Source organism: Pongo abelii, chromosome 12 (assembly GCF_028885655.2).
Source record: "Pongo abelii isolate AG06213 chromosome 12, NHGRI_mPonAbe1-v2.0_pri, whole genome shotgun sequence".
Lineage (NCBI taxonomy): Eukaryota > Metazoa > Chordata > Mammalia > Primates > Hominidae > Pongo > Pongo abelii.
In genome coordinates this window covers 46,435,210-46,462,143 of record NC_071997.2, presented here as the reverse complement: position 1 = coordinate 46,462,143, position 26,934 = coordinate 46,435,210, and the positions used below count along the sequence as shown (strand labels likewise).

General features: G+C 46.8%; 2 protein-coding genes across 9 annotated transcripts in view; one reads left to right on the top strand and one right to left on the bottom strand.

The window, feature by feature from the left end:
- Positions 1 to 26,934, top strand: part of USP39 (ubiquitin specific peptidase 39) — a 44,683-nt gene that overhangs the window by 2,542 nt on the left and 15,207 nt on the right. For 2 of the 6 annotated variants that reach the window (XM_054546116.2, XM_009237119.4), the window contains exons 2-6: positions 13,254 to 13,323; positions 15,488 to 15,582; positions 17,984 to 18,120; positions 19,882 to 20,034; positions 25,076 to 25,301. In XM_054546116.2, coding sequence (XP_054402091.1) covers positions 25,160 to 25,301 — 142 coding nt within the window. In that variant the 5' untranslated portion in view covers positions 13,254 to 13,323; positions 15,488 to 15,582; positions 17,984 to 18,120; positions 19,882 to 20,034; positions 25,076 to 25,159. 6 annotated transcript variants of the gene reach the window in all.
- On the bottom strand, positions 1,333 to 6,705 carry C12H2orf68 (chromosome 12 C2orf68 homolog). 3 transcript variants are annotated; one of them, XM_054547984.2, is made up of 5 exons: positions 6,489 to 6,688; positions 6,279 to 6,397; positions 6,008 to 6,184; positions 4,049 to 4,200; positions 1,333 to 3,681 (listed from the first exon to the last, which is right to left on the bottom strand). In XM_054547984.2, the coding sequence occupies exons 1-5, from the start codon at positions 6,593 to 6,595 to the stop codon at positions 3,559 to 3,561; spliced, it is 678 nt and encodes a 225-aa protein (XP_054403959.1). In that variant the 5' UTR covers positions 6,596 to 6,688; the 3' UTR covers positions 1,333 to 3,558. The 3 variants fall into 3 exon arrangements, with proteins under 3 accessions (XP_054403959.1, XP_002811870.1, XP_054403960.1); XM_002811824.5 differs by lacking the exon at positions 6,008 to 6,184 and having other exon boundaries at positions 6,489 to 6,705; XM_054547985.2 differs by lacking the exons at positions 1,333 to 3,681; positions 4,049 to 4,200 and having other exon boundaries at positions 4,302 to 6,184.

The window sequence follows — 26,934 nt, the reverse complement described above, 5'->3', positions numbered from 1 at the left end:
TTTTCAAATAATTTGCACACTACATTTTATTCATCTACACATTGGAAATGAGTAAACTGGTGAACATATAGCTTTTTATACATTTAACACAACCAGTGCAAATTCTCCTGCCTCTGAGAAGGCAGAGAAGCCCTTTACTCAGAAGGTCTTCAATTCTAGCATTACTCCAACTCCTAGGGAAATTTCGGGTGGGTGCCTATGGTTGTATGACCATCTGATTCCTCAGGGACAGGACAGGAATTCAGCAAGGGAGCTTAAAATATTTTAAGTAATTGTCAACATTCCATGGTGACTCTCCCCAAAAATCTAGTGGTAGGAAAGTAATCTGTACTTATTCCTCTTTCTGCACACAAAGTCCTCATTTAAATTTGTGAGCCTGCTTGGGATCCATTACCTAGCCATTCAGAGATCCTGTCAAATGCATAGCAGATTGGATACTCACCATCCCAAAGGGGTTCCTCCCACCTGGATGGGGCCAATCTCTAGTTGACAGTGCCCCTCAGAGTGCACCATGGAGATGGAATGTCCCTTCCAGAGAGACTTTTACACAGGGAAAAGCATTTGTTGGCTGGGCTCCAACTCTCATTTGGTACAAAACGCTTTACATTCTTTTCCCTTCTTACATTACATTCTTCAAAGACTTCCGTGCTTGCCAGCTGGGTAACAACTCAAGCTCTAGTGTTTACTCTTGCACAGCCCCAAACCCTTGCAAACTCAGCTTCGTTCTATCAGTGACATCACCCATTGTGGCCGAGGAACCACAAAACCTTAAAATACAGGCTTAAATTCAGTGAGCGAAAAACATTCCATATTGAATGGGCATGAGATATGCCTATCAGATTGTGTGTGTGTGTGTGTTTTTTAAAGACAGCCAATTACATCGTATCTAGTCAAATGAGTGGATTCTAAAGCAGCCTGCTGGGAAGTTCCACTTAGTCTAACGCTATTGCCACTGTACACCACAGCACCGGACAGTGTCCTTTGGAACATCTGTGGGAAATGCTCTGGAACATGCTCCTTGATGGAAAACACTAATTTTTGAAAGAAGTAGATGTCTGGAGGCAGGTCTGGTGAATAAACTGGATAGTACTGCCTTGGACCCCAGCTGAGGGGTGGCAGTAAGCAATGAGGATGGGCTATAAAGCTGTTAACTGGCTAAGGGCCATCCTTGAGCAGGCATTTCAGATACACCTGTAGAAAGGGCAGTAGAATCTCCGATAGGCCAGCTCTGAAGGAAGCTTAATGTTTAATACAGTCACACTGCATAAATTAGCTTAGAATGCTTTCTTGGGTAGAAAATATTAATAGTGTATATGCACTTGAAAAGCAAAATTCCTCAAGAAAAAAAGTTTAATAGCAAGGAGTTTCCATCAGTCCCGGTCTTTGTGAAGATTACCACAACAAACACTTAAAAGGATACAACAGGTACTTATTAAATGCTGCCTTGACTTTTACTTCTTCTTTTTTTTTGAGATGGAGTCTCGCTCTGCTGCCCAGCCGGAAGTGCAGTAGCGTGATCTCGGCTCACTGCAACCTCCACCTTCCAGGTTCAGGCGATTCTCTTGCCTCGGCCTCCCGAGTAGCTGGGATGGACTACAGGTGCATGTCACCACGCCCGGCTAATTTTTTGTATTTTTAGTAGAGACGGGTTTTCTCTGTGTTAGCGAGGACGGTCTGGATCTCCTGATTTCATGATCCACCCGCCTTGGCCTCCCTACCTCTTCCTTAAGAATGGGCTCTAAATTTTCATGTGCCAAGCCCCCAAACTCCTCTTCTAGCCTTCTGAATTGTGTAATAAAACCAGGAAACAGGTGATCCAGCTGTGAAAAGACCTCAAAAGTATTTCCAGACTAAAAAGCCAGACTTGCAGTGAAATCCTATGTTCCAAGTCATCAGATCAGTTTGAGGACTGGAAGACTGGAATGACTGACTGGTTCTCTGACCAGGAGGCTTTGGAGGGTAGTTAACATTAGAAGTCAAAAGGCACTTCTAGCCCGGTTGCCTAAGTAGAGGACAAAGACTTTCTCCTTTCAAAGGAGAACTGAGCCCAGGATTGGTAAGTTTAAGGCACTTAACCTTGACCAGCTTTGTAGGTCTGGAGCATTCTGGTCCCTGGCCGCTTTCACCACCAGGCCCTTCTCACTTATCCACCTCACTTACTGCCCCAGCATTCCTTTGGCATTGCGAGCTGTGACTTGCCACATTTTAATGACATGATTGAAGTAGCTACCTTGCAGGATAGATTTTCTGGGGTATAGGGGACAAACCAACAGTGCCATCAGGTGTCTTAACACCCGGATGTGGAGAAACCCCTGGGGCAAGGGCCTATGGTTTCAGGAAATCTCAGTTCTCAAAGGCTTAAAGCCATATTTCAAGGCACTGAGGTTAGGCTGATATGCTGGAAAACAAGTGCCTTGGAACTTCCGTACTGGAGGGGGAGGATGTCTTGTGGAATTCAGACGTAAGCCTAACCCTGCATTAGAAAAAATGTTCACCGGGTTAGAGCAGTGGTATTCCTGGGGATCTTTATACTAAGGATCTGAGTTACGTACTCCTGGGAGGTAGGAAAGAAGGCCTCATTTCATTCCCTCTGGCGTGCTGTCAATCAGGCAATTATTGCTAATATTGACTTTCCCTTTGTAGGTATGTTCAGAACTGTTAAGTCACAACTGGAGAGTAAGTTCCCACTTGTTTTATAATTCCCTTTTAGTCTGAGCAGAGGACAGTCTGTTCACGGCTAGGAATGAAGTTGAAAGTTGGAATTCTGTAGCCCTGGCCGAGGCAGGTTTTGCTGTAAGAAATCTTTGCAGTTTAGCACCAACATCTTCCTAGGTTTCCTGTCTAGACAGTGCAAAGCAGTGGAACATGCGAGAAACGAAAAAGCCATGGAAAGGGAGGGAGACATGCTTGCAAATAGGCCTCAAAAATGGAGGTCTCCCACTTTATTGGTATCAGAATTACTTGGAGAGTTTTTTAGAAAGGTAGATCCCCAGGCCCCGCCCCCACCTCCAAAGTCCTGAGCAGCTGGAGGTACACAGTCATGTTGGAGGGGGAGGAGAACTGATGGATTCTACCTGAGGCAAAAAGATGAGGGAAAGGAACAAAGAAAAAGGGCTGAAAAAAGGTCTATGAACACATGGGTGGAAATGAGCAAAAGCACAGAGGAAACATAAAATAACAAACATGGCTCATGGAGCTGAGTGGAACAGCAGCAGCCAGGCATATGACCTCAGTGAGAAAGCACCATGTTGGCACGAGGCTTCATAAATTCTGCTTCTCCCTGGAGTCTCTGCTTCTAGAACACATTAGCCACACAAAATTCTCAAAAAAAAAAAAAAAAAAAAAATTCCGGAATATCAGGCTGGGCAAATGGGTCAACATATAAGAAAGAATGACTGCAAGGCAGGCCAGGTGTAGTCCTGCAACACCCTATGGATGCAGCAGCTCTGGGGGTCTCAAGATCAGTCAAACTGGTCCTGGTACCCCCACACTAAATTCCCTGGGCAGAATTCTTCCGAGTGCAGTGAATCCAGCCTGGAGAGAATGCCTTCAACATGGTCAGTGTCGGCTCTGGCGCTTTGCAATCTCCTCCTGGATACGCAACTTGAGGGCTTCTCGCATGGGTGGATCCAGAGGCGTGTGTGCCGACACCTCCTCACTCACCTTTCCTGGGTCATCACCCTACGTGGAGGAAGAGTCAGGAGGCTCAGGGCCTGGCCTCTTCCAGAAAGGTGACCTGCCCTGTCCCTAAACACTCTCACAGAACTCCATTTAGCTACAGGCTTTTTGCCAGCACCTGTCATTTCCCAGGTGTCCCCTGTAATAGTGATTCTCCACTGGGGGCCAAGAGCCCTCCCTGTTCCCCTACTGAGAATCACTGTGAGATGGGAGTGACTTGTGCTCAAAAGCACTGCCCGCCAGGCCTAGGCTCACATGTGGAGCAGATGCTTCCCACTGGGGGTCCTGAGGAAAACAGGGCTCAGGGTCTGACAATGATTACTACCATGGCCCAGGACCTTCAGGCTGCAGCTGTTTCCACCAGGCGTACCTGATAGACGATAACTGATGTGACCTCTCCACTGTCTGCCTCGTATTCTAAGCAGAAGAGCTGATGGCCAGAAGGCTCCAGCTCAGAGCCTCCACTACTGCTGCTTTCACCGGACTCTTCATAGTCTGGGTTGCGTGGGTGGGCAGAGACATCTGGAAGGATGAACCACAGTAAGAAAGAAGAGGGGGGTGCTGCTGAAGGCCCTGCCCATAGAGATGCTGCAGGAAAATATACGGTTAAGAAAGCCCCAGTCTTCTTTTTTTTTTGAGACGAAGTCTCACTCTGTTGCCCAGGCTGGAGTGCAGTGGTGCAATCTCGGCTCACTGCAACTTCCGCTCCCGGGTTCAAGCGATTCTCCTGCCTCAGCCTCCTGAGTAGCGGGGATTACAGGCAAGTGCCACCACGTCCAGCTAATTTTTGTATTTTTAGTAGAGATGGGGTTTTACCATGTTGGCCAGGCTGGTCTTGAACTCCTGACCTCAGGTGATCCGCCCACCTTGGCCTCCCAAAGTGCTGGGACTACAGGCGTGAGCCACTGCACCCAGCTGCCCCAATCTTCTTATGGGTCCAGTGTAAGTGGGGTGTTTTTTTTTTTTTTTTTTTTTTAGACGGAGTCTTGCTCTGTTGCCCAGGCTGCAGTGCAGTGGCTAGATCTCAGCTCACTGCAACCTCTGCCTCCCAGGTTCAAGCAATTCTCCTTCCTCAACCTCCCAAGTAGCTGGGATTACAGCCGCCTGCCACCATGCCTGGTTAATTTTTGTATTTTTAGTAGAGATGGGGTTTCACCATGTTGTCTAGGTTAATTTCAAACTCCTGGCCTCAAGGGATCCGCCCACCTCGGCCTCCCAAACTGCTAGGATCACAGGCATGAACCACCGCGCCCGGCCCAGTGTAAGCGTTTGGTGTGCTGCCAATCAAGGACTTATTTACCTTTGCATCCCTGCTCTGAGGCCAGCACAGTCCTGTCACACAGTAGGTACACAATGCACATTTGTCTAGCAAAAAGTACTGGAAAGCAGAAGGGTGGATAGAGCTCTGCCTGGGTTCAAATCCAGGCTCTGCCATTTACTAGCTGAGATCTTGGGCAAGTTGTTTAACCTCTCTGTGCCTGTTTCCTGACTGTGAAACAGTAGAAGCTTTCTTATGAGGTTGTATAAAGACTCAATGAATTAATATACATAAGATCTAAAAGCACTTTAAGTAATACCTAACAAAGGTAGGGGCACACACCTATAATCCCAGCACTTTGGGAGGCCGATGCGGGCAGATCACCTGAGCTCAGGAGTTCGAGATCAGCCTGGACAACGTGGGGAAACCCCTTCACTTTTTTTTTTTTTTTTTTGAGACGGAGTCTTGCTCTGTTGCCCAGGCTGGAGTATAGTGGTGCGATCTTGGCTCACTGCAAGCTCCGCCTCCCGGGTTCATGCCATTCTCCTGCCTCAGCCTCCCGAGTAGCTGGGAACTACAGGCGACCGCCACCACGCCCGGCTAATTTTTTTTGTATTTTTAGTAGAGACGGGGTTTCACCGTGTTAGCCAGGATGGTCTCAATCTCCTGACCTCGTGATCCGCCCACCTCGGCCTCCTAAAGTGCTGGGATTACAGGCGTGAGCCACCGCGCCCAGCCGGGGAAACCCCTTCTCTACAAGAAATACCAAAATTAACCGGTGTGGTAGCACACGCCTGTGGTCCCAGGTACTCGGGAGGCTAAGGCTGCAGTGAGCCCAGATCGCACCACTGCACTCCAGCCTGGGCGACAGAGACCTAGTCTCAAAAATAAAAACATTTTTTAAAAAGTAATAATGCTTAACAAAAATTGAGTGTCATATGTTAACCAGTGTGATCTCTAGGTAGCAGGGAAGCTGGGCAAAGGCCATTTACTGGGTTCATTCCACAATTATGTGCTGGTCGCTCATCGCTGTGCCAGACTTTCTCTTTGCTAGGTAGCGGAGCACCTTACTAAAATACAGCACGGTGGGGCAAACCGGCAGATAAACTTCTTGCTGGCTCCCCGATACTCTGACAGCGATGCTTAACTGGGGGCTTATGAGTCGTCCCAGTTCTTGGGGAGAATCATTCAGCGGAGATTTGGGAGCGTTGAGGTGGAGGTTCCGGGAAGAGACGAGGTGAGCTGAACCTTAGGAATAAGAAGTGGTTTTTCCCTATAGAGAAGGGGAGTGCGTTGCAGGAAGAGCGCGCGGGCTGGAGGCAGGCGGGGCGGGCGGCCTCACCTCGGTGTCGCGGCAGGTACACCTGCAGGTCTGGCTTGCGGGGCCGCGTCGGCGCGGGCGTGTGCCGCCTCCTCACCTTCTCCTTGGCCGCCTGCTTCACCTTCTTGTCATAGTCGTCCCTGCGGGGAGCCGAGCGGGAGTCAGGGACTGTTGGGCCGGGCCAGGCCAGGCCAGGAGTGGCGGCGGCGGCGGCGCAGGGCGGGGCGGTACCGAGCGATCTGGTTCCGTCGGATATGGTGCACGAAGCCGTGGTTCATGTCCAGCCGCCCCCCAGGCTTGCAGCAGTGCCCCGGCCGGGGATGCGGCCCCGCCTCCATCCGGAGCCGGGGACGCAGAGTCGCAGCCGCCTCGACGGCCCCAACAACAATCACCCGCCCCCAGAGGTCCGCGCCGCCCCTCGCTCAGCTTCCGGCCCCGCATCCTGACTTCCGGTCTGGGAGGCCCCTGCCTGGCCAAGCGATGCGGCGCGCGGAGTTTTCGGGTCTGGTCGGGTTAGGTGGAGTAGGGTATGCTTGACTTCCTACCCCCGGACAGAGGGCTTTTGGTTTTGTTTTTTTTTGTTTGTTTTTTCGTAACATATCAATAGGAAACAAGGACTTCGGCTTACAGCTGATACCAGAACATTCAGAAAAATGCAAATCATCTATTAACACAACTCGATGCTTAAGGCGGTGCCTTCCCGTCTTTTTTCTGGTAATTGGATGCTGTGCAATCCATCACCATCTGCGTGACTTTGGCTGACCGTGTAACCCTGCCACGCCTCAGTTTCCTCATTAGTAAATGGGAACACCTAGAGCACCTATCTCAAATAGATTGTGAGTCCTTGAAATGCTCAGGCAGGGCACACAGCGGCGCCCAGGCCGCAGGCTCCACGAAGGCGCCGCGAAGGCTCTCCTGGCCCGGCTTGCCTCCTGCTCACGGCGCCGATGGCTTAACTGTCCCCGCGGGAGGACCCAGGGTTTTTGAGGGACCTACGGGTGTATTATTTTCTTTTTTATTTATTTTTTCCTTTTTTTTTTTTTGAGGAGTCTCACTCTGTCGCTCAGGCTGGAGTGCATTGGCGTGATCTCGGCTCACTGCAACTTCCGCCTCCCGGGTTCAAGCGATTCTCCTGCCTCAGCCTCCCGAGTAGCTGGGACTACGTGCGCATGCCACCACGCCCGGCTAAGTTTTGTATTTTTGGTAGAGATGAGGTTTCACCACGTTGGCCAGACTGGTCTCGAACTCCTGACCTCAGGTGATCCGCCTGTCTCGGCCTCCCAAAGTGTTGGGATTGCAGGCATGAGCCACTGTGCCTGGCCCTTTTTTTTTTTTTCTATTTTTTCTGACCACTGGGTTCACGTCATAGTGTGTAAAATTCTCAAGTCCTTTTACAAAAGTCAAAATCAGGAATTCATGATTAGGACAGGGACAAACGGCTGGATGCAGTGGTTCATGTCTGTAATTCCAAAACTTAGGGATGCCGAAGTGGGAGTATCGCTGGAGGGAGGAATTTGAGACCAGCTTGGGCAACACAGTGAGACATTGTCCCTACAAGAAAAAAATACATTAAAAAAGAAAGAAAGAGCCGGGCGTGGTGGCTCACGCCTGTAATCTCAGCACTTTGGGAGGCCCAGGCGGGCGGATCAAGAGGTCAGGAGTTCGAGACTAGCCTGGCCAAAATGGTGAAACCCCGTCTCTACTAAAAATACAAAAAATTAGCTGGGCTTGATGGCCGGCGCTTGTAATCCCAGGTACTTGGGAGGCTGAGGCAGGAGAATTGCTTGAACCCGGGAGGCGGAGGTTGCAGTCAGCCGAGATCGAGCCACTGCAGTCCAACCTCCATCTCAAAACAAAAAACAAAAAACAAAAACAAAAAACAGGGACCAATGGTGGTCCAGCCACACGATGGAATATTACTGAGCAATCCAAAGGAAGATCTGTAGCTCAACAACATGGATGGATCATAAAGTAAATATGCCCAGTGAAAGAGGCCAAGGACTCTGTATGATTCCATTTATATAAGACTTTAGGAAGTGCAAACTAATCTATAGTGACCGAGTGATCAGTTGATTTTTGTGGGGGTTCTCTGGGAGGAAGAGGATATCTTTGGGGCTGGGTAGATTCTTTAAATTTTTTATTTATTTATTTATTTTTTTGAGGCAGGATCTCACTGTCGCATAGGTTGGATTGTAGTGGTGCAATCACTGCTCACTGCAGCCTCCACTTCTCAGGCCCAAACGATCCTCCTGCCTCAGCCTCCTGAATAGCATGCCACCATGCCCAGCTAATTTTAAAATTTTTTTGTGGAGATGGGATCTCTGTATGTTGCCAAGGCTAGTCTTGAACTCCTGACCTCAAGTGATCCTCCTGCCTCAGGCCTCCCAAAGTGCTGGGATTATAGGTGTGAGCCACCGTACTGGGCCCAGATTCCTTCTCTTGATTGTGGTGATGGCTTCATGGGTGTATATGTTACAGGAAAGGGATCTGTATTCAGACCCCAATGGAGGCTTCTTGGACCTTGTGCAAGAAAGAATTCAGGGTGAGTCCACAGTGCAAAGTAAAAGCAAGTTTATTAAGAAAGTAAAGTAGCCAGGTGTGGTGGCTTATGCCTGTAATCCCTGCACTTTGGAAGGGGAGGCGGGCGGATCACTTGAGGTCAGCAGTTCCATACCAGCCTGGCCAACATGGTGAAACTGTGTGCCTACTAAAAATACAAAAATTAGCCGGGCGTGGTGGCAGGTGCATGTAATCCCAGCTACTCAGGAGTCTGAGGCAGAATAATCACTTGAACCCAGGAGGCAGAGGTTGCAGTGAGTCGAGATCTCACCACTGCACTCCAACCTGGGTGACAGAGCGAGACTCTGTCTCAAAAAAAATAAAAAATAAAGTAGTGAAAGTACAGCTACTCCATAGACAGAATAGGGCGTTCCTGAAAGTAAAAGGAGGAACGCATCCACCATGGCTACAATGCTTGTTTATATATAGGATAAAAAGATCATGGGGAGATGTGCTCTGCTACAAGGGTTTGTGATAAAGGATTAATTTTATTAATTATTATATTTTGCAAGAAGAAATATTATTATCTTTAAAGCAAAATTAGGAATGCCTTTATTCTCCAGATATTGGGATATTAGGACACTCCCAAGTCTGGATCTGTTTAGTAAACATTATCTCTCTGTTCCCTTAACCGTAAACATCTCTAGGCTAGGAATACCTAACTTCCTGGGAATGCAGCCTGGCAAGTCCCAGCCTCATTTTCCTAACCCTCACTCAAGATGGAGTTGGTCTGGCATATACCTCTGACATATACCTCAAGTCAGAATTCAGTAAATTGCACACGGTGTGGTGTGGTGTGGTGTGGTATGGTATGACGGAGTTTCACGTGTGGTGTGGTGTGGTGTGGTGTGGGTATGACGGAGTTTCACTCTGGTTGCCCAGGTGTGGTGTGGTGCGGTGCGGTGTAGGTATGACGGAGTTTCACTCTGGTTGCCCAGGCTGGAGTGCAATGGCACGATCTCGGCTCACCGCAACCTCCGCCTCCTGGGTTCAAGCGATTCTCCTGCCTTAGCCTCCCGAGCAGCTGGGATTACAGGCATGCGCCCAATGCCGGGCTAATTTTGTATTTTTAGTAGACACGGGGTTTCTCCATGTTGGTCAGGTTGGTCTCGAACTCCCGACCTCAGGTGATCCACCCGCCTCGGCCTCCCAAAGTGTGGGGATTACAGGCTTATCCAGAAAACTGTCGCCAGTAAAGGTTCCCGTCTCAGTAAACGACAGTAGGCCCACAGAAGGTTGTCAGGGGAGAGGAAGCCACTGCATGAACAGCACCGCCCACAAATTTTCTGCAGCGTGATTTGTCCCCAGTGGCGACTCGTAGAGAGTTCGGGGCTCGCTACCAGCCCCTCTCCTGATTGGCCGTGTGCCGCGCGCTCGAGCGTGCTTGGCGCCTGCGCTGGACGACTCGGCCGGTACTGGAGATGTCCGGCCGGTCTAAGCGGGAGTCTCGCGGTTCCACCCGCGGGAAGCGAGAGTCCGAGTCACGGGGCAGCTCCGGTCGCGTCAAGCGGGAGCGAGATCGGGAGCGGGAGCCTGAGGCGGCGAGCTCCCGGGGCAGCCCTGTGCGCGTGAAGCGGGAGGTCGAGCCAGCGAGCGCGCGCGAGGCCCCGGCTTCTGTTGTCCCGTTTGTGCGGGTGAAGCGGGAGCGCGAGGTCGATGAGGACTCGGAGCCTGAGCGGGAGGTGCGAGGTGCGCGGGGCCGGGCCGGGCTAGGCGCGAGAGCCTCTTTTTTTCGCGCCCTTTTTTCTTGTCTGTAATCTTCCGCCAGGTCCCTGCGCCGGAGTTGGGGGAGGGGTGGGGATGGGGTGGAGAGGAGGAGAGATCCAGATTCGACGGTTCTGCTGTTTGACTTCTTCTGATGAAGACAGTACCCTTCTCAATAATCGTATAGTATTTCTGTTTTTCTTTCTTTTCTTTTTTTTTTTTTTGTGAGATGGAGTCTCATTCTGTCACCCAGGATGGAGTGCAGTGGCGCGATCTCGGCTCACTGCAACCTGGGCCTCCCGGGTTCAAACGATTCTCCTACCTCCGCCTCCCAAGTAGCTGGGATTACAGGCGCCCGCCACCACGCCCGGCTAATTTTTTGTGTTTTTAGTAGAGACGGGGGTTTCACCGTGTTAGCCAGGATGGTCTTGATCTCCTGACCTCGTCATCCGCCCGCCCCGGCCTCCCAAAGTGCTGGGATTACAGGCGTGAACCACCGTGCCTGGCCAACCGTATGGTATTTCTAACTACAACAGTCGTTAACAACAGCAGCTTCCCTTTATCGAATGCCTGATGTGGGGGCTCAGTGCTGATTTTACCAGTGTTACTTCCTTCCATTTTAAAAAAGAATTTTTTTTTTTTTTTTTGCGTTTTAAGATAGAGGCAAGTCTCGCTATGTTGCCTAGGCTGGTCTCGAACTCCTGGGCTCAAGTGTTCCACTCGCCTCGGCCTCCCAAAGTGCTGGAATTACAGGCGTGAGCCACCGTGCGCAGTTTTTACATCTAAGGTCTTGTAATTTCTGTAATCAAGATATTCAGAATGCTTGAGCAATAGGCACCTGCACTAAAGTATGGATTATGTAGCACTTTTTAAGCTGAATAAAGTCTAGAGCCAATTCTCCATTAGTCTCTTGAGTTTGTGCACGTACCGCGACCATTGCCTGACTCCCTTTGCTCCTGGACTCTCGTTAGGGATGTTCGTGTAGTGAGCAGCCTTGGGAGATAGAAATGGTGTCTCCCTACAAAACGAGGAGACAAGAGCACAATCCGTTATAAAAGATTTGGGGCAGGGTGTGGTGGCTCACACCTGTAATCGCAGCTACTCTATAGGATGAGGTAGAGTTCAAGACTAGGATAGGCAACAGAGCGAGACATCGTTTGAAAAAATGGTTAATAGTTCAGATTCTCTAAGCTCAGGGTTCCTCTCCTGTAAGGCAGCTCACTGTGTGCATGGGGTCTTTTCACTTTGCCTTGTGGGAATTCACTTGGAAAACTGACTCCAATGCTATATTCTGGCTACTGTCATTGCTCTAATAAACTGTCCTTTATTTCAGGCCAGGTAGTCACATGCTTTCCATCAGCATTCATAAAACTGTGACAGGCTAACTTGTTAGCTTGCAAGTAGGGTAAGATCTGAGACCCACTCAAGTTTTTGACAAGTGATAGATTTATAGATACACATGTACATTCTTCTACTTTTTTTTTTTTTGAAACAGTTTCACTCTTGTTGTCCAGGCTGGAGTGCAATGGCACGATCTCAGCTCACTGCAACCTCTGCCTCCTGGGTTCAAGCGATTCTCCTGTCTCAGCCTCCCAAGTAGCTGGGATTACAGGCGCATGCCACCACGCCCAGCTAATTTTTGTATTTTTAGTAGAGATGGGGTTTTATTATATTGGTCAGGCTGGCCTCGAACTCCTGACCTCAGGTGAGCCGCCTGCCTCTGCCTCCCAGAGTGCTGGAATTACAGGCATGAGCCACTCACCCAGCCACTCTTTAAACTATGTAGTACATTTGTGGCCGAGCGCAGTGGCTCACGCCTGTAATCCCAGCACTTAGGGAGGCTGAGGAGGGTGGATCGCGAGGTCAGGAGTTCGAGACCAGCCTGGCCAACATGGCGAAACCCTGTCTCTTCTAAAAGTATGAAAATTAGCTGGGTGTGGTGGCGTGCGCCTGTAGTCCCAGCTACTCGGGAGGCTGAGGCAGGAGAATTGCTTGAATCCGGAAGGCAGAGGTTGCTGTGACCTGAGGTCGCGCCATTGCACTCCAGCCTGGGGGACAGAGCGAGACTCCGTCTCAAAAAAAACAAAACCAAACAAAAACCAAACACAACTATATAGTACATTTGTATTACAATTAGTTTATTTTAGTGCTTGTGACATATTTCATATTTTTCATGCTTTATGGGATTTCTTTATGTAAAATGCAAACAAATCTTCTGTTGATTTTATGTATACCAAATATATGCTCCCAGTTTGTGGCTTGTTCTATTAGTGGACTTTTTTCTTTTTTTTTTTTTTTTTGAGACGGAGTTTTGCTCTTGTCGCCCAGGCCGGAGTGCAGTGGTGCGATCTCTGCTCACTGCAACCTCCTTCTCCCAGGTTCAAGCGATTATCCTGCCTCAACTTCCTGAGTAGCTGGGATTACAGGCACCCACCACCATGCCTGGCTAATTTTTGTATTTTTAGTAGAGATGGGGTTTCACCATGGTTGGCCAGGCTGGTCTTGAACTCCTGACCTCAGGTGATCTACCCATCTTGGCTTCCCGAAGTGCTGGGATTATAGGCGTGAGCTACCACGCCCGGCTAGTGGACTTTTTTTTCGATATTGTTGCCACCCAAACAATAGGAACTCATCTTGATTAGTTTTTCCCATTTCTGTTTCTTTTTTTGTTCTGTTAGTTGGCCCTGAGTATAGGTTTCCCATTTTCAAAGCCTGTGATGATTTTCCTTTCAGCAAAGAATGGCCGAGTGGATTCTGAGGACCGGAGGAGCCGCCACTGCCCATACCTGGACACCATTAACAGGTCAGTAGGACAGAGATGCTGAGGATAGCACAAGAACAATGGAATCTATGGAGAAAGTTTTTGGACCGTACATTGAACAGCACATTGACAAACTTTCCTTTTTTTAAACCTGTCTAGAGAGTTGTGCTTCTTGCCATGTTACTCTTTATTCTTTGATTTAAAGTGTCAGAACACATGTTGTTAAAAGAGCTTTTAGCTTATTTTGCATTTGTATGTTGGGATAACAGGATGCATAGTATCCTAAAATAACAGTAGCACATTGAAATATTTATGGAGTATCTAGTATGTGCTGGATACTATTTTGGGTGCCTGGGATTCAGCAGAAAAAAAACACAGAAATTTGTTTGAAAGCTGAGGTAGTTTACCTCATAGCATTCTTTTCTCTGATTCCCAGGTGTCATGTAGAATGTTTTTCAACCTATATTGTAGGGGAATGTTCTACAATAATATAATTACTCTTGTAAGAGCTGGGTGTGGTGACCCATGCCTGTACTCAGCCCTTTGGCAGGCCAAGGCAGGAGGATCACTTGAGGCCAGAAATTTGAGACCAGCCTGGTCAACATAATGAGACCCATCTTTTTTTTTTGAGATGGAGTTTCACTTTTGTCCCCCAGGCTGGAGTGCAGTGGCGCGATCTTGGCTCACTGCAACCTTCGCCTTCCAGGTTCAAGTGATTCTCCTGCCTCAGCTTCCTGAGTAGCTGGGATTACAGGTGCCCGCCACCACACCCAGCTAATTTTTGTATTTTTTTAGAAGAGATGGGGTTTCATCATGTTGGCCAGGCTGGCCTTGAACTCCTGAACTCAGGAGATCCACCTGCCTTGGCCTCCCAAAGTGTTGGGATTACAGGCATGAGCCACCGCGCCCGGCCAACGAGACCCATCTTTTAAAAAAACTTAAAAAAAAAAAAGCTATGGCCGGGTGCTCTGGCTCATGCCTGTAATCCCAGCACTTTGGGAGGCTGAGGCAGGCAGATTGCTTGAGCTCGGGAGTTTGAGCATCCTGGGCAACATGGCAAAACTTCAGTTCTACAAAAAATACAAAAAATTAGCCAGGTGTGGTGGTGCACTCCTGTAGTCCCAGCTTCTTGGGGCGCGGAAGCAGGAGGATTGCTTGAACCTAGGAGGTTGAGGCTGCAGTGAGCTGAGATCGCGCCACTGTACTCCAGCCTGGATGACAAAAGCGAGACCCTATCTCTGCTCATTATGGTAGGCATGAGCTACCTGTGGCTTCAGTGGCTCCTGCAGTTGAAGAACTGAATTTTAATTTTATTTAATTGAATTACAGTTAGCTTCAGTATCAGGATATGGAACCTGAAGATACAAAGGGCCAGCTGTAAGGGGCTTGAACATTGTGGATTTTGGTATCTGAAGGGGTCCTAGAACCAGTATCCTGTGGCTACTGAGGAACAGCTGTATTTTAATTGTCAATAGCCACTTTGTCTAGTGGCCTCTAATAAATTAGATAACATAGCTCTTTGGGATCATTATCAGTTAATTAAGAATTACTATTTGAGAATAAATCTCTTTGTGGATTCAGTGGAGGTAAGGTTTTTGTTCCTTACTGCCCAGTACTCACTTTGCACTTGAATAAATAGGTTTGTTTGTAGGTATTCTGAAATTCTTCAGGCTTTCCATTTGTTTTTATGGATAAAAATGCATTTTTATTTTGTAATTAATTATTATTTGTTTTTAAGAGAGGATCCCACTCTGTATCCCAGTCTGGAGTGCAGTGGTGGATCAGAGCTCACTAGCCACAAACTCCTGGGCTTAAGTGATATGTTTTTCTTTTATGCAAGGATTTATTCACCCTTTTTATGTCCTCTCCACCTCCAGAATGCTGTTGGGGTACTGTTACCTTAGTCTGACTTGCAGCTTTCCCTCTAGAGAAAGTGACTGCAATGGAAAGTCCTGAACTGGTTACAAACACTAATGAGAAAGAGGCTCGTGGGTATTATGTGTCTGGTGGAGACACTTCAACAGTGCTTTGGAGCATGGTGGGTGGAGGTGAGGAATAATCAGTGTCCCCCATGGTGTATATATGGTTGTGAACTGTTTTCTGAAGGATGTTGTGTGGTATCATGGGTCACAGAGCCAACACTGCTTCATTTGAGTGCCTTCCTACATGTCCATCCTATTTATTTTTTTCTGTTTTGTTTCCTTAGGAGTGTGCTGGACTTCGACTTTGAGAAACTGTGTTCTATCTCCCTCTCACACATCAATGCTTACGCCTGTCTGGTGTGTGGCAAGTACTTTCAAGGTAAATGAATGTTAGGAATTATAAACTTAAGTGTGTAGAGCTAGCTGCAGATTTGCTCCAGAGGGACTTTTTTTTTTTTTTTTTTTTTTTTAAAGAAAGTAAGCTGTTCTCAGGAATCATATCTAATAATTTCTATTTGTTCCCAGGAAATGGAAATATTCTTAGAAAACCAATAAGAGGTCGGGCTCGGTGGCTCACGCCTGTAATCCCAGGACTTTGGGAGGCCGAGGCGGGAGGATCACGAGGTCAGGAGATCAATACCACCCTGGCTAACACGGTGAAACCCCGTCTCTACCAAAAATACAAAAAATTATCCAGGCGTGGTGGCGGGCGCCTGTAATCCCAGCTACTCAGGAGGCTGAGGGAGGAGAATGGCGTGAACCCAGGAGGCGGAGCTTGCAGTGAGCCGAGATCGCGCCACTGCACTCCAGTCTGGGTGACAGAGCGAGACTCCGTCTCAAAAAAAAAAAAAAAGAAAAGAAAACCAATAAGAGGTTCTCTGACTGGTCAGAACCTGGATGTATCTGAAAGGGAGAAAGAGCTAGTCATATGAAAGACTAATCTCAAAGACTCTGGGTTCTCGAATCTCTAATATAGGTATTTTTTTAATTTTTACTTTTTTAAAATTATTTTGAGACAGTCCCACTTTGTTGCCCAGGTTGGCTCACTGCATCCTCCGCCTCCTGAGTTCAAGCAATTTTCCTGCCTTAGCCTCCGGAGTAGCTGAGATTACAGGCGGCTGCCACCATGCCTGGCTAATTTTTGTATTTTTAGTAGAAACATGGTTTCACCATGTTTGCCAGGTTGGTCTCGAACTCCTGGCCTCAGGTAATCCACCTGTCTTGGCCTCCCAAAGTGCTGGGATTACAGGCGTGAGCCACCACGCCCGGCCTAATTTTTTTTTTTTAAGAGATGGAGTCTCACTCTGTCGCCCAGGCTGCAGTGCAGTGACGTGATCTTGGCTCACTGCAGCCTCTGACTCCCAAGTTCAAGCGATTCTCCTGCCTCAGCCTTCCGAGTAGCTGGGATGCTGGGATTACAGGCATGCACCATCACGCTCGGCTAATTTCAGTATTTTTTAGTAGAGACGGGGTTTCACCATATTGGCCACGCTGGTCTTGAACTCCTGACCTTAAGTGATCCGCACTCCTCAGCCTCCCAAAGTGCTGAGATTACAGGCGTGAGCCACCGCACATGGCCACATTTTTTTTAAAGATGGGATCGTACTCTGTTTCCCAGGCTAGTCTAGAAACTCCTGAGCTCAAGCAGTGTGCTTGCCTGTACCTCCCAAAGTGCTGGGATTATAGATGTGAGCCATTGCACCCTGCTCTCTGGCTAATTATTTTATTTTATTTTTTTGTGGAGACAAGGCCTTATGTTACCCAGGCTACAATTTTTTTTTTTTGGAGTATTCTTCAGCTCAAAGGACTTTTTTTATTCCATTTTTTTCTGAAAATTTATCATTTCAACTCATTCACACCAAGCAGATGCCATGTACGTAGTATAGTGGAGGATTCAAATGAGGTAAGAACAGCCGGGCATAGTGGTTTACACGTGTAATCCTAGCATTTTGGGAGGCCGAGGAGGAGGATTGTTTAAAGCCAAGAGTTCAAGACCCACCTGGCTAACATAGCAAGACCCTGTCTCAAAAAAAAGAGATAAAAACTATATTTTTTGCTCTTATAAGGAGTCAAGGTTGACATGTAAAACAACCAGCGAGTTCTGTTAGACCATAAAGATTACTGCTGGACTGTGGCACTGAGTAAAAATAAGTGCAATAGGAGTTGAAATGTGCAAAAATCAATGTTAGCTGGAGTGTTTATGTTGAGTTCATGGAGGAATTGAGGTGGGACTTGAATTGGCAGGATATAGGAGTTTGAATGGTTAAGGGAAAGAGATTGTAGAAAGGAGTAGCAACATGAAAAAAGTTACATAGATACAGCATTGTCCTGAATATGGGCATTTGGAAATTCAGGACTGAGTGATGATGGACTGTCATAGGATATGTATTTATGTTTATGTGTATTTGTGCACACATGTATGCATAGATATTTCTAGTTTCATATATATAGGAAACTATATATATGAATATATAGTTATATGTATTATATAGTTATATATGTGTTATATATGTTTTATATATATGTTAAAAATAGTGAAATTTGTTTCCCTAATCAATGTCTTATGCCATCTAAAGAATGAAATAACTAATGTGCTAGTTTTTCTTGCTAATTTTTTTATGAGAGAACTTCATGTGGAGGATTCATTTTATGAATGGCATAATATTTGTTTTTTGCGGATATTAACATGTTCCGGTAGAAAATAATGAAAGGAAAAGCAAACCTGATCTGCGCATTCTAGTATCTGCCCTTCTATTACAGCCTTTCACCCTTCCCTACAGGCCGAGGTTTGAAGTCTCACGCCTACATTCACAGTGTCCAGTTTAGCCACCATGTTTTCCTCAACCTCCACACCCTCAAGTTTTACTGCCTTCCAGACAACTATGAGATCATTGATTCCTCATTGGAGGATATCACGGTGTGTGTCTAAGAGGGTTGGTTTGGGGTCCATTCTTTAATGAGCCATCCCAGGGCTCCCAAGGGACTGCCCCACCTGAGGACCGGGAAGAATCTCAGTCCCTTTAGGCATCGAGAGGCTGCTTTCCTTTTTGGGAAGAACTGGGGAAACTGAGTAAGGTCAGAATTCATAATTGCAGCCTGTAGTCTGTAACTTAACTGTCATTTCTACTTGTAACTTTGAGGGCTAGGACTGAAGAAATATGAGTGTATTCTGATGGAGTTTAAAGTGTTTTTGTGAAATTATTCTTCCACACTTTGAAGCAGGGATATGAATTGGTCCCAGTGTAGGGACAGTATTTACCAAGCTGCCCACCAGCTCCTGGCTGCTTTTAACATACGATGTGGCCAGAGCATCCAGCCACAGATGTCTCATCTGTGGGCTCTAGTTTGTGACCTGTACCAAGAGACACTCATTGTACTGAGCATGGAAAGTCCTCTTGGGCTTTGATTAGTGTTGGGCTTTTGATTATTATCTTCCTTTTTAGCACATGGGGCATATTCATGGTGCCAAGTGCTCTGTTCTTGTTTTTGGTTTTTTTTTGAGATAGGGTCTCACTTTGTTGCCCAGGCTGGAGTGCAGTGGCGCCATCACAGCTCACTGCAGCCTCGACCTCATGGGTTCAAGTGATACTCTTACCTCAGCCTCCCAAGTAGCTAGGACTGTAGGCTTTACCATCATGCCCAGATACATTTTTTAAATTTTTTGTAGAGATGGAGTCTCACTGTGTTGCCTAGGTTGTTCATGCTCTGTTTATTTTTAAGGAAAGCGTGGTATTTAGTCTTTGAAATACTGCTTTTTCTACTTGTAAAAGTTTTATAAGCCTATTATTAATTGTTGAGATTAAAATAGTTATGGACAGGCTTGGTGCGGAGGCCCACACCTGTAATCCCAGCACTTTGGGAGGCCGAGGCAGGTGGGTCATTTGAGGTCAGGAGTTTGAGACCAGCCTGACCAACATGATGAAACCCCGTTTCTATTAGAAATACAAAATTAGCCAGGCATGGTGGCACATGCCTGTAATCCCAGCTACTTGGGAGGCAGAGGCGGGAGAATTGCTTGCATCTGGGAGGGGGAGGTTGCAGTGAGCTGAGATCATGCCATGGCACTCCAGCCTGGACAACAAGAGCGAAACTCCATCTAAAAAAAAAAAAAAAAAAAATTATGGTCAGTATTTATAGAGGGAGAAACTGGGCTAAATTCAGTGTTTCAAAGTGAGTTTGGGATGATCTCTGTCCAGTCTGTGACGTAACGACTCTGGTAACTCTGTGACTGGGAAGAGTCTGATCCTGCTCTTCCAGTACCAGGGACTCATGGAGATCCTCAGTCCCACCCAGATTGGAGGAAACTCTCCTGCTCCAAAGCTAGGTCCATGTGCTACTCCTGGGAGGTTCTATCTGAGACTTAGACTGCCTTTAGGAACTTGAGTATTGTATAGTTTCTGGCAGTCAGTTTTCATGAGTTGACCAGACCTGAGGTCTGCAAAAAGATCTGAGATTCAGTGATTTTGGGATAGACACAGAGATCCCCTTGTAGATTAGCCATGGGAGAGGATCTACCCTGTGTTACTTCAATCTTTACACCTACTGGTTGGGACTCTTTTTCTGTGTGTGCTGGGATGTTCATGGCCAAAGTGTTTTTTATTTTTGTAGAAATTACTGTTACAGACATTTCTTGTGAACTCAGCTCTTAAACAACTTAGCATTTTCTTTTGCTTTGCAGTATGTGTTGAAGCCCACTTTCACAAAGCAGCAAATTGCAAACTTGGACAAGCAAGCCAAATTGTCCCGGGCATATGATGGTACCACTTACCTGCCGGGTATCGTGGGACTGAATAACATAAAGGCCAATGATTATGCCAACGCTGTCCTTCAGGTAAGATCGAGACGGGAACATTGAGGAAGAGAAGGACACCCAGAAGGCTGAGCACAGTGGCTCACCCCTATAATCCCAGCACTTTGGGAGGCCAAGGCAGGTGGATTGCCTGAGGTCAGGAGTTTGAGCTAGCCTGGCCAACATGGTGAAACCCTGTCTCTACTAAAAATACAAAAATTAGCTGGATATGGTGGTGCAAGCCTATAGTCCCAGTTATTCGGCAGGCTGAGGTGGGAGAATCGGTTGAATCCAGGAGGCAGAGGTTATAGTGACCTGAGATCGCGCCACTGCACTCCAGCCTGGGGAACAGAGTGAGACTCTGTTTCAAGAAAAAAAAAAAAAGAGAGGGACAGGAAATAGTATGTGTACTGGCCAAGAAATTACTGCCTTTGGCCGGGCGCAGTGGCTCATACCTGTAATCCTGGCACTTTGGGAGGCCAAGGCGGGAGGATCACCTGAGGTCAGGAGTTCCAGACCAGCTTGGCCAACATGGATAAACCCCATCTCTACTAAAAATACAAAATTAGCCAGGCTTGGTGGTGCATGCCTGTAATCTCAGCTATTCGGGAGGCTGAGGCAGGAGAATCACTTGAACCTGGGAGGTGGAGGTTGCCGTGAGCCGAGATCACGTCACTGCACTACAGCCTGGGCAACAAGAGCGAAACTCCTCCGTCCCAAAAAAGAAATTACTGCCTTCCTGTAGAGTATAGTCAGATGATCCTCAGACACCAAGTCTTGCTAAGGACTCTACTTGAGTAATTGTTCTGCAACAGGCAGAGCATTCCTTTGCTCACTGGGCTGCTGTCAAATGGTGAGGCTTTTTCTAGCCTCTGGCTCATGGCCTCTGGAACTTCCAGGGAATGAGGGACCGAATCTGTGTTGCCTTGCAGTATCAAGTAAGAAACATGCCAGATGCATTTTTTTTAAAATGGTGTAGATATTTGTTGTGCTGGCTGATCAATGACTTTCTCCTGCCCATGTGCTCATAACCCTGAAATGGGAAAGGCAGAAAACCAAAGTTGTCCTATTTTCTTTTCTTTTTTTTTTTGAGATGGAGTCTCAGTCTGTTGCCCAGGCTGGAGCATAGTGGCGCAGTCTCAGCTCACTGCAACTTCTGCCTCCCAGGTTCAAGCGATTCTCCTGCTTCAGCCTCCCGAGTAGCTGGGATTACAGGCGCCTGCCACTGCGCCTGGCTAATTTTTGTAGATACAGGGTTTTAGTAGAGTTTTAGTAGTTTTAGTTTTAGAGACAGGGTTTCACCATCTTGGCCAAGCTGGTCTTGAACTCCTGACCTCATGATCCACCTGCCTCGGCCTCCCAAAGTGTGGGGATTACAGGCATGAGCCACCGTGCCCATCCCTTATTTTCAATTAAAAGTTGTTTTTAAGAAAATTTTACGAGTAATAGGTGCATACTGTAGAAATTTTCTTTTCAGAGGGAGTCTCACTGTCACCCAGGCTGGAATGCAGTGGAACGATCTTTGTTTACTGCAACCTCTGCTCCCCAGGTTCAAGTGATTCTTCTGCCTTAGCCTCCTGAGTAGTTGGGATTATAGATGCCTGCCACCACACCCAGCTAATTTTTGTATTTTTAGTAGAGATGGGGTTTCACCATGTTGGCCAGGCCAGTCTTGAACTCCTGACCTCGTGATCCACCTGCCTCAGCTTCCCAAAGTGCTGGGATTACAGGTGTGAGCCACCACGCCCAGCCAATTTTTAAATGTTGGTAAGTATAATAAGAAAACAATAATCTTACTTCACCAAGAAAATGATTAAAAAATTATAATCATAAACACAGGCTTATTGGGGAAAACATGTCTAAATTGTGAGGGGCTGGGCATGGTGGCTCATGCCTCTAATCCCAGCACTTCGGGAGGCCAAGGTGGCAAGGTCCCTTGAGGCCAGTAGTTTGAAATCAGCCTGGCAACATAGCGAGACCCTGTCTCTATTTAAAAAAAAAAAAATTAGCTGGGCACGGTGGTGCATGCATGCCTGTGGTCCTAGCTGTTTGGGAGGCTGAGGTGGGAGGATCCCTTCAGCCCAGGAGTTTGAGGCTGTTGGAGAAATTTGAGGACTTTGAGAAGTGCAGGCATTACAGGTGTGAGCCACTGCACCTAGCCTTGGATCACTTCTAAAGTTAATTATTTATATTTTTTTCTTGAGTTATTGGGCCTTACAGACTCCTTTCCTATTAGTTCATCTTACTGAGCTTTAAGAAATATATAATAAAGTTCTGCCCTTTTCTGTTGCATATGTTGCAAATGTTTTCTGCTAGTTCTTATTTGGCCTTTAAATTTTTTTAAGTGATATTTTTGCCATGAAGAATTGGACAAAAAACTGTAAAGCCATATTTTTTACATTCGTTATCTGCTCTTGGTGTCATGCCTAGTCTCTGTAAAGGTCAAATTCTTAGGTAGAGGGAGACTTTTCATCAGATTGTTCCTCTTAAATCCTCTCATGGCTGCGTGAAAACTGATTTTTTTTTTTTTTGAGTCGGAGTCTTGCTCTGTCGCCCAGGCTGGAATGCAGTGTCACAATCTCAGCCCACTGCAACCTCTGCCTCCCAGGTTTAAGTGATTCTGCTGCCTCAGCCTCCTGAGTAGCTGGGACTACAGGTGCGTGCCACCATGCCTAGCTAATTTTTTGTATTTTTAGTAGAGATGGGGTTTCATTGTGTTAGCCAGGATGGTCTCGATCTCCTGACTTCGTGATCCGCTCGCCTCGGCCTCCCAAAGTACTGGGATTACAGGTGTGAGCCACCGTGCCCCGCCAAGTGAAAACTATTATAGGATGGACAGATAGAATTTGGATTTGATCAGAGCTGTTAGTCTTGGCTTTCTGATGAATTTTAGATTGCGTAGGAAGGTCTCTTTATAAAAACTAAATGGATGAACAAACCCTGTATGATGATGTTTCCACTAAAATAGGGTTGACTGGACCAGGTCATCCATCTGGAGGGTGGATAATTCCTCTCTGAGGATGCTCAATATTATTTGCATTGTTGCTGAGGCCAGAGTGCAACCTTTCTCCACAAGATAGACTATTGAGAATTAGGATAAACTTTATCCATCCTCTTGTTTTGAGAGTGAATCTCTCTTTTTAGTAATTATTCTACAAACAGGAAGTCCTTGTTTCTTTAGCTGAGCTTAGCTTGTCGGGGCTTTCCTAATCTCCTCTGTGGTTAAAGTGCTCTCTGTGTTCTGAGTTGTCTTCCTTAGAGATGCCTGGGTTATTACATTTAGCAGAAACACTTCTAGCTGACTCCCTGAATAGATGACCTTGTTTAAGAAAGAAGTGTGTTCATGGTAAGCACAGTGCTGGTCGGGAGGGACCTGTGGGGATACTGCATTTTTAGTTAGGGTGTCTTTGGTCCTCTTCCTCCCAGTTTCGTTTTGTTTTGTTTTTTTGAGATGGAATTTCGCTCTTTTTGCCCAGGCTGGAGTGCAATGGCGTGATCTTGGCTTACTGCAACCTCTGCCTCCTGGGTCTAAGTGATTCTCCTGCCTCAGCCTCCCGAGAAGCTGGAATTGCAGGCACTCACCACCACACCCAGCTAATTTTGTATTTTTAGTAGAGACGGTTTCACCATGTTGGCCTGGCGGGTCTTGGACTCCTGACCTCAAGTGATCTGCCCACCTTGGCCTCCCAGAGTGCTGGGATTATAGACGTGAACCATCACGCCCAGACCCCTCCTCCCAGTTTTATAGCTCAGGCTAATGAGCCTGTGTTTCTTCCTGAAACTAATATGGCTAGTTTTTATCTTTCTGCTTAATGAGATCCAATTTGTTTTTATTGTCCTAAACCTTTTCACCATTTTCTCTCTCTTTTTTTTTTTTTGGAGACGGAGTTTTGCTCTTGTTGTCTAGGCTGGAGTGCAATGGTGCCATCTTGGCTCACTGCAACCTCCGCCTCCCGGGTTCAAGTGATTCTTCTGCCTCAGCCTCCTGAGTAGCTGGGATTACAGGCGTGTGCCACCATGCCCGGCTAATTTTTGTATTTTTAGTAGAGACGGGGGGTTTCACCATGTTGGCCAGGCTGGTCTTGAACTCCTGACCTCAGGTGATCCTCCCACCTCGGCCTCCCAAAGTGCTGGGATTACAGGCATGAGCCACCTCGCCTGGCCGACCATTTTCCATCATAACAGAGTATATTTACTTTTTAAAAAAAATTTCGGCTGTGCATGGTGGCTCAGGCATGAGAATTGCTTGAAGCCTGGAGGCAGAGGTTGCAGTGAGCCAAGATTGTGCCACTGCACTCCAGCCTGGGGAACGGAGCAACACTCTGTCTCCAAAAATAAAAAAAAAAATTTCAATAGGTTTTTGGGGAACAGGTGGTTTTTGGTTACATGAATAAGTTCTTTAGTGGTGATTTCTAAGATTTTGGTCACCCATCACCTGAGCAGTTTATATTGTACCCAATGTGTAGTCTTCTATCCCTCACCACCCCCCACACTCTTTCCCCCAAGTCCCCAAAGATCATTGTGTCATTCTTACACCTTTGCGTCCTCACAGCTCCCTATATTTACTTTTATGTACAATTATATGGTTTTAGTATGGGAAAACATCAAATTTTAAGGTAATTTTCATATTATTTTAGTGTGGAGTTGAGAGATGGGAGAACTATGTTTCCTAGGTAGTTATTTTTGCTTCAGCCAAAATGGATGATGAAGGAAAGAGTATTTGGATTTTAGCCTTCTGCCTTATGAATTTAGTATTGTCACAGCATAATTAGAGTAATAAAAGGAAATTGTTGAATAAGTTGATAGAGATTTGAATACCTGTGTTTTGTTTTGTTTTAACCTTCTTTGTGGTATCCACATCAGCAAAGTGTCTGCAGAACTGGAGTTCATATGAAACCTAATGTTAATGATGTTTCTGTGATGTGAGCCTGGATAGGATTCTCCAAGGGTCCATTTACTTTTGGCTCTGTAAGGCTATCACAGGCACATCACAAGATTCTATTAGGAGAACTTTAGTTGGAAGAGCTTGGCTCAAGGGGTCCTACAAAGGGGCTTTGGGTTAATTGGAGTGTTTGATTTTCAGGCTCTATCTAATGTTCCTCCTCTCCGGAACTACTTTCTGGAAGAAGACAATTATAAGAACATCAAACGTCCTCCAGGGGATATCATGTTCTTGTTGGTCCAGCGTTTTGGAGAGCTGATGAGAAAGCTCTGGAACCCTCGAAATTTCAAGGCACATGTGTCTCCCCATGAGATGCTTCAGGCGGTTGTACTTTGCAGTAAGAAGACTTTTCAGATCACCAAACAAGGTAAGAACAAGTCATTCATGTTTCAGGACAACAAAACTAGTTTGATGAACAAATTTATTTCCACTTGGCAGTGAATTTTTTTTTTTTTGAGATGGAGTCTCACTCTGTCACCCAGGCTGGAGTACAATGGCATGGTCTCAGCTCACTGCAACCTCCACCTCCAGGGTTCAAGCGATTCTCCCGCTTCAGCCTCCCAAGTAGCTGGGACTATAGGCACGCATCACCACGCCTGGCTAATTTTTGTATTTTTAGCAGAGACGGGGTTTCACTGTGTTGGCCGGGCTGATCTCGAACTCCTGATCTCTTGATCCACCCTACTCGGCCTCCCAAAGTGCTGGGATTACAGGCATGAGCCACTGCGCCTGGCTGTTTTTTTTTTTTTTTTTTTTTTTTAGGAGACAGTCTTGCTCTTTTGCCCAGGCTGGAGTGCAGTGGCGGGACTTGTAGCTCACTGCAGCCTTGAACTTCTGGACTCAAAGGATCCTCTTGCCTCAGCTTCAAGTAGCTATGATTACAGGCATGAGCCACTGTCCCCAGCTGCAGTGAATCTTGAGAGTAGCCAGGAGTGTCCAGTGGATAGTGTGGTTAGGTTCCTCATTCTTCTCTGACTAATCTGCCCTGCTAAGAGTCCCAGGAGATTCTAGCTAAATAGAAAGTCGGTCTTATTTGGTAAATTAAACTGTATGGCTTAGGGAAATACCAGGAGGCTGGGAAAGACACTAGCTTTTATTAAACACCTGTCACGTATCCTCATTTTTTCGTGTCCCACATTAGGGTATTCTGATGCTATTTTTGTTTTGTTTTGTTTGTTTTTTCGAGACTGAATCTTGCTCCATTGCCCAGGCTGGAGTGCAGTGGTGTGATCTCTGCTCACTGCAACCTCTGCCTCCTGGGTTCAAGTGATTCTCCTGCCTCAGCCTCCCAAGTAGCTGGGATTACAGGTGCCCGCCAACATGCCCAGCCAATTTTTGTATTTTTAGTAGAGAGGGGGTTTCACCATGTTGGCCAGGCTGGTCTCAAACTCCTGACCTCAAGTGATCCACCCGCTTCGGCCTCCCAAAGTGCTGGGATTACGGGTGTGAGCCACTGCGCCCGGCCTCTGATGAACTATTTTGACTGTTTTTTTCTCTCCAAACCCAATTTGTTACTGTCTTATGAGTAAAGCGGACAGTGTAACTTAGTACCTGAATCTCATGTGGTATCCTCTAGCATCCATATTAGTTTATTCAGCATTCACTCATGGTGCTAGGTTTTAGAGCAGCAGGGATAAGAAACACGATTTTTCTCTTTGAAGAACTCCCAGTCTGGTGGGGAAATAGTTATGTAGAAAGGTTGAGTGTGCTGACACAAGCCTGTGGTCTGAGTTACTTTGGAGGCTGAGGCAGGAGTATTGCTTGAGCCCAGGAGTTCAAGGCTACAGTGAGCTATGATCACACCACTGCACTCCATCTGGGGAACGGAGGAAGACCCTGTCTTTAAAAATCAATAAGCAAATTTCAACTATCTTTTTTTTTTTTTGAGATGGAGTCTTGCTCTGTTGCCCAGGCTGGAGTGCAGTGGTGCGATCTCGGCTCACTGCAAGCTCCACCTGCCAGGTTCACGTCGTTCTCCTGCCTCAGCCTCCCAAGTAGCT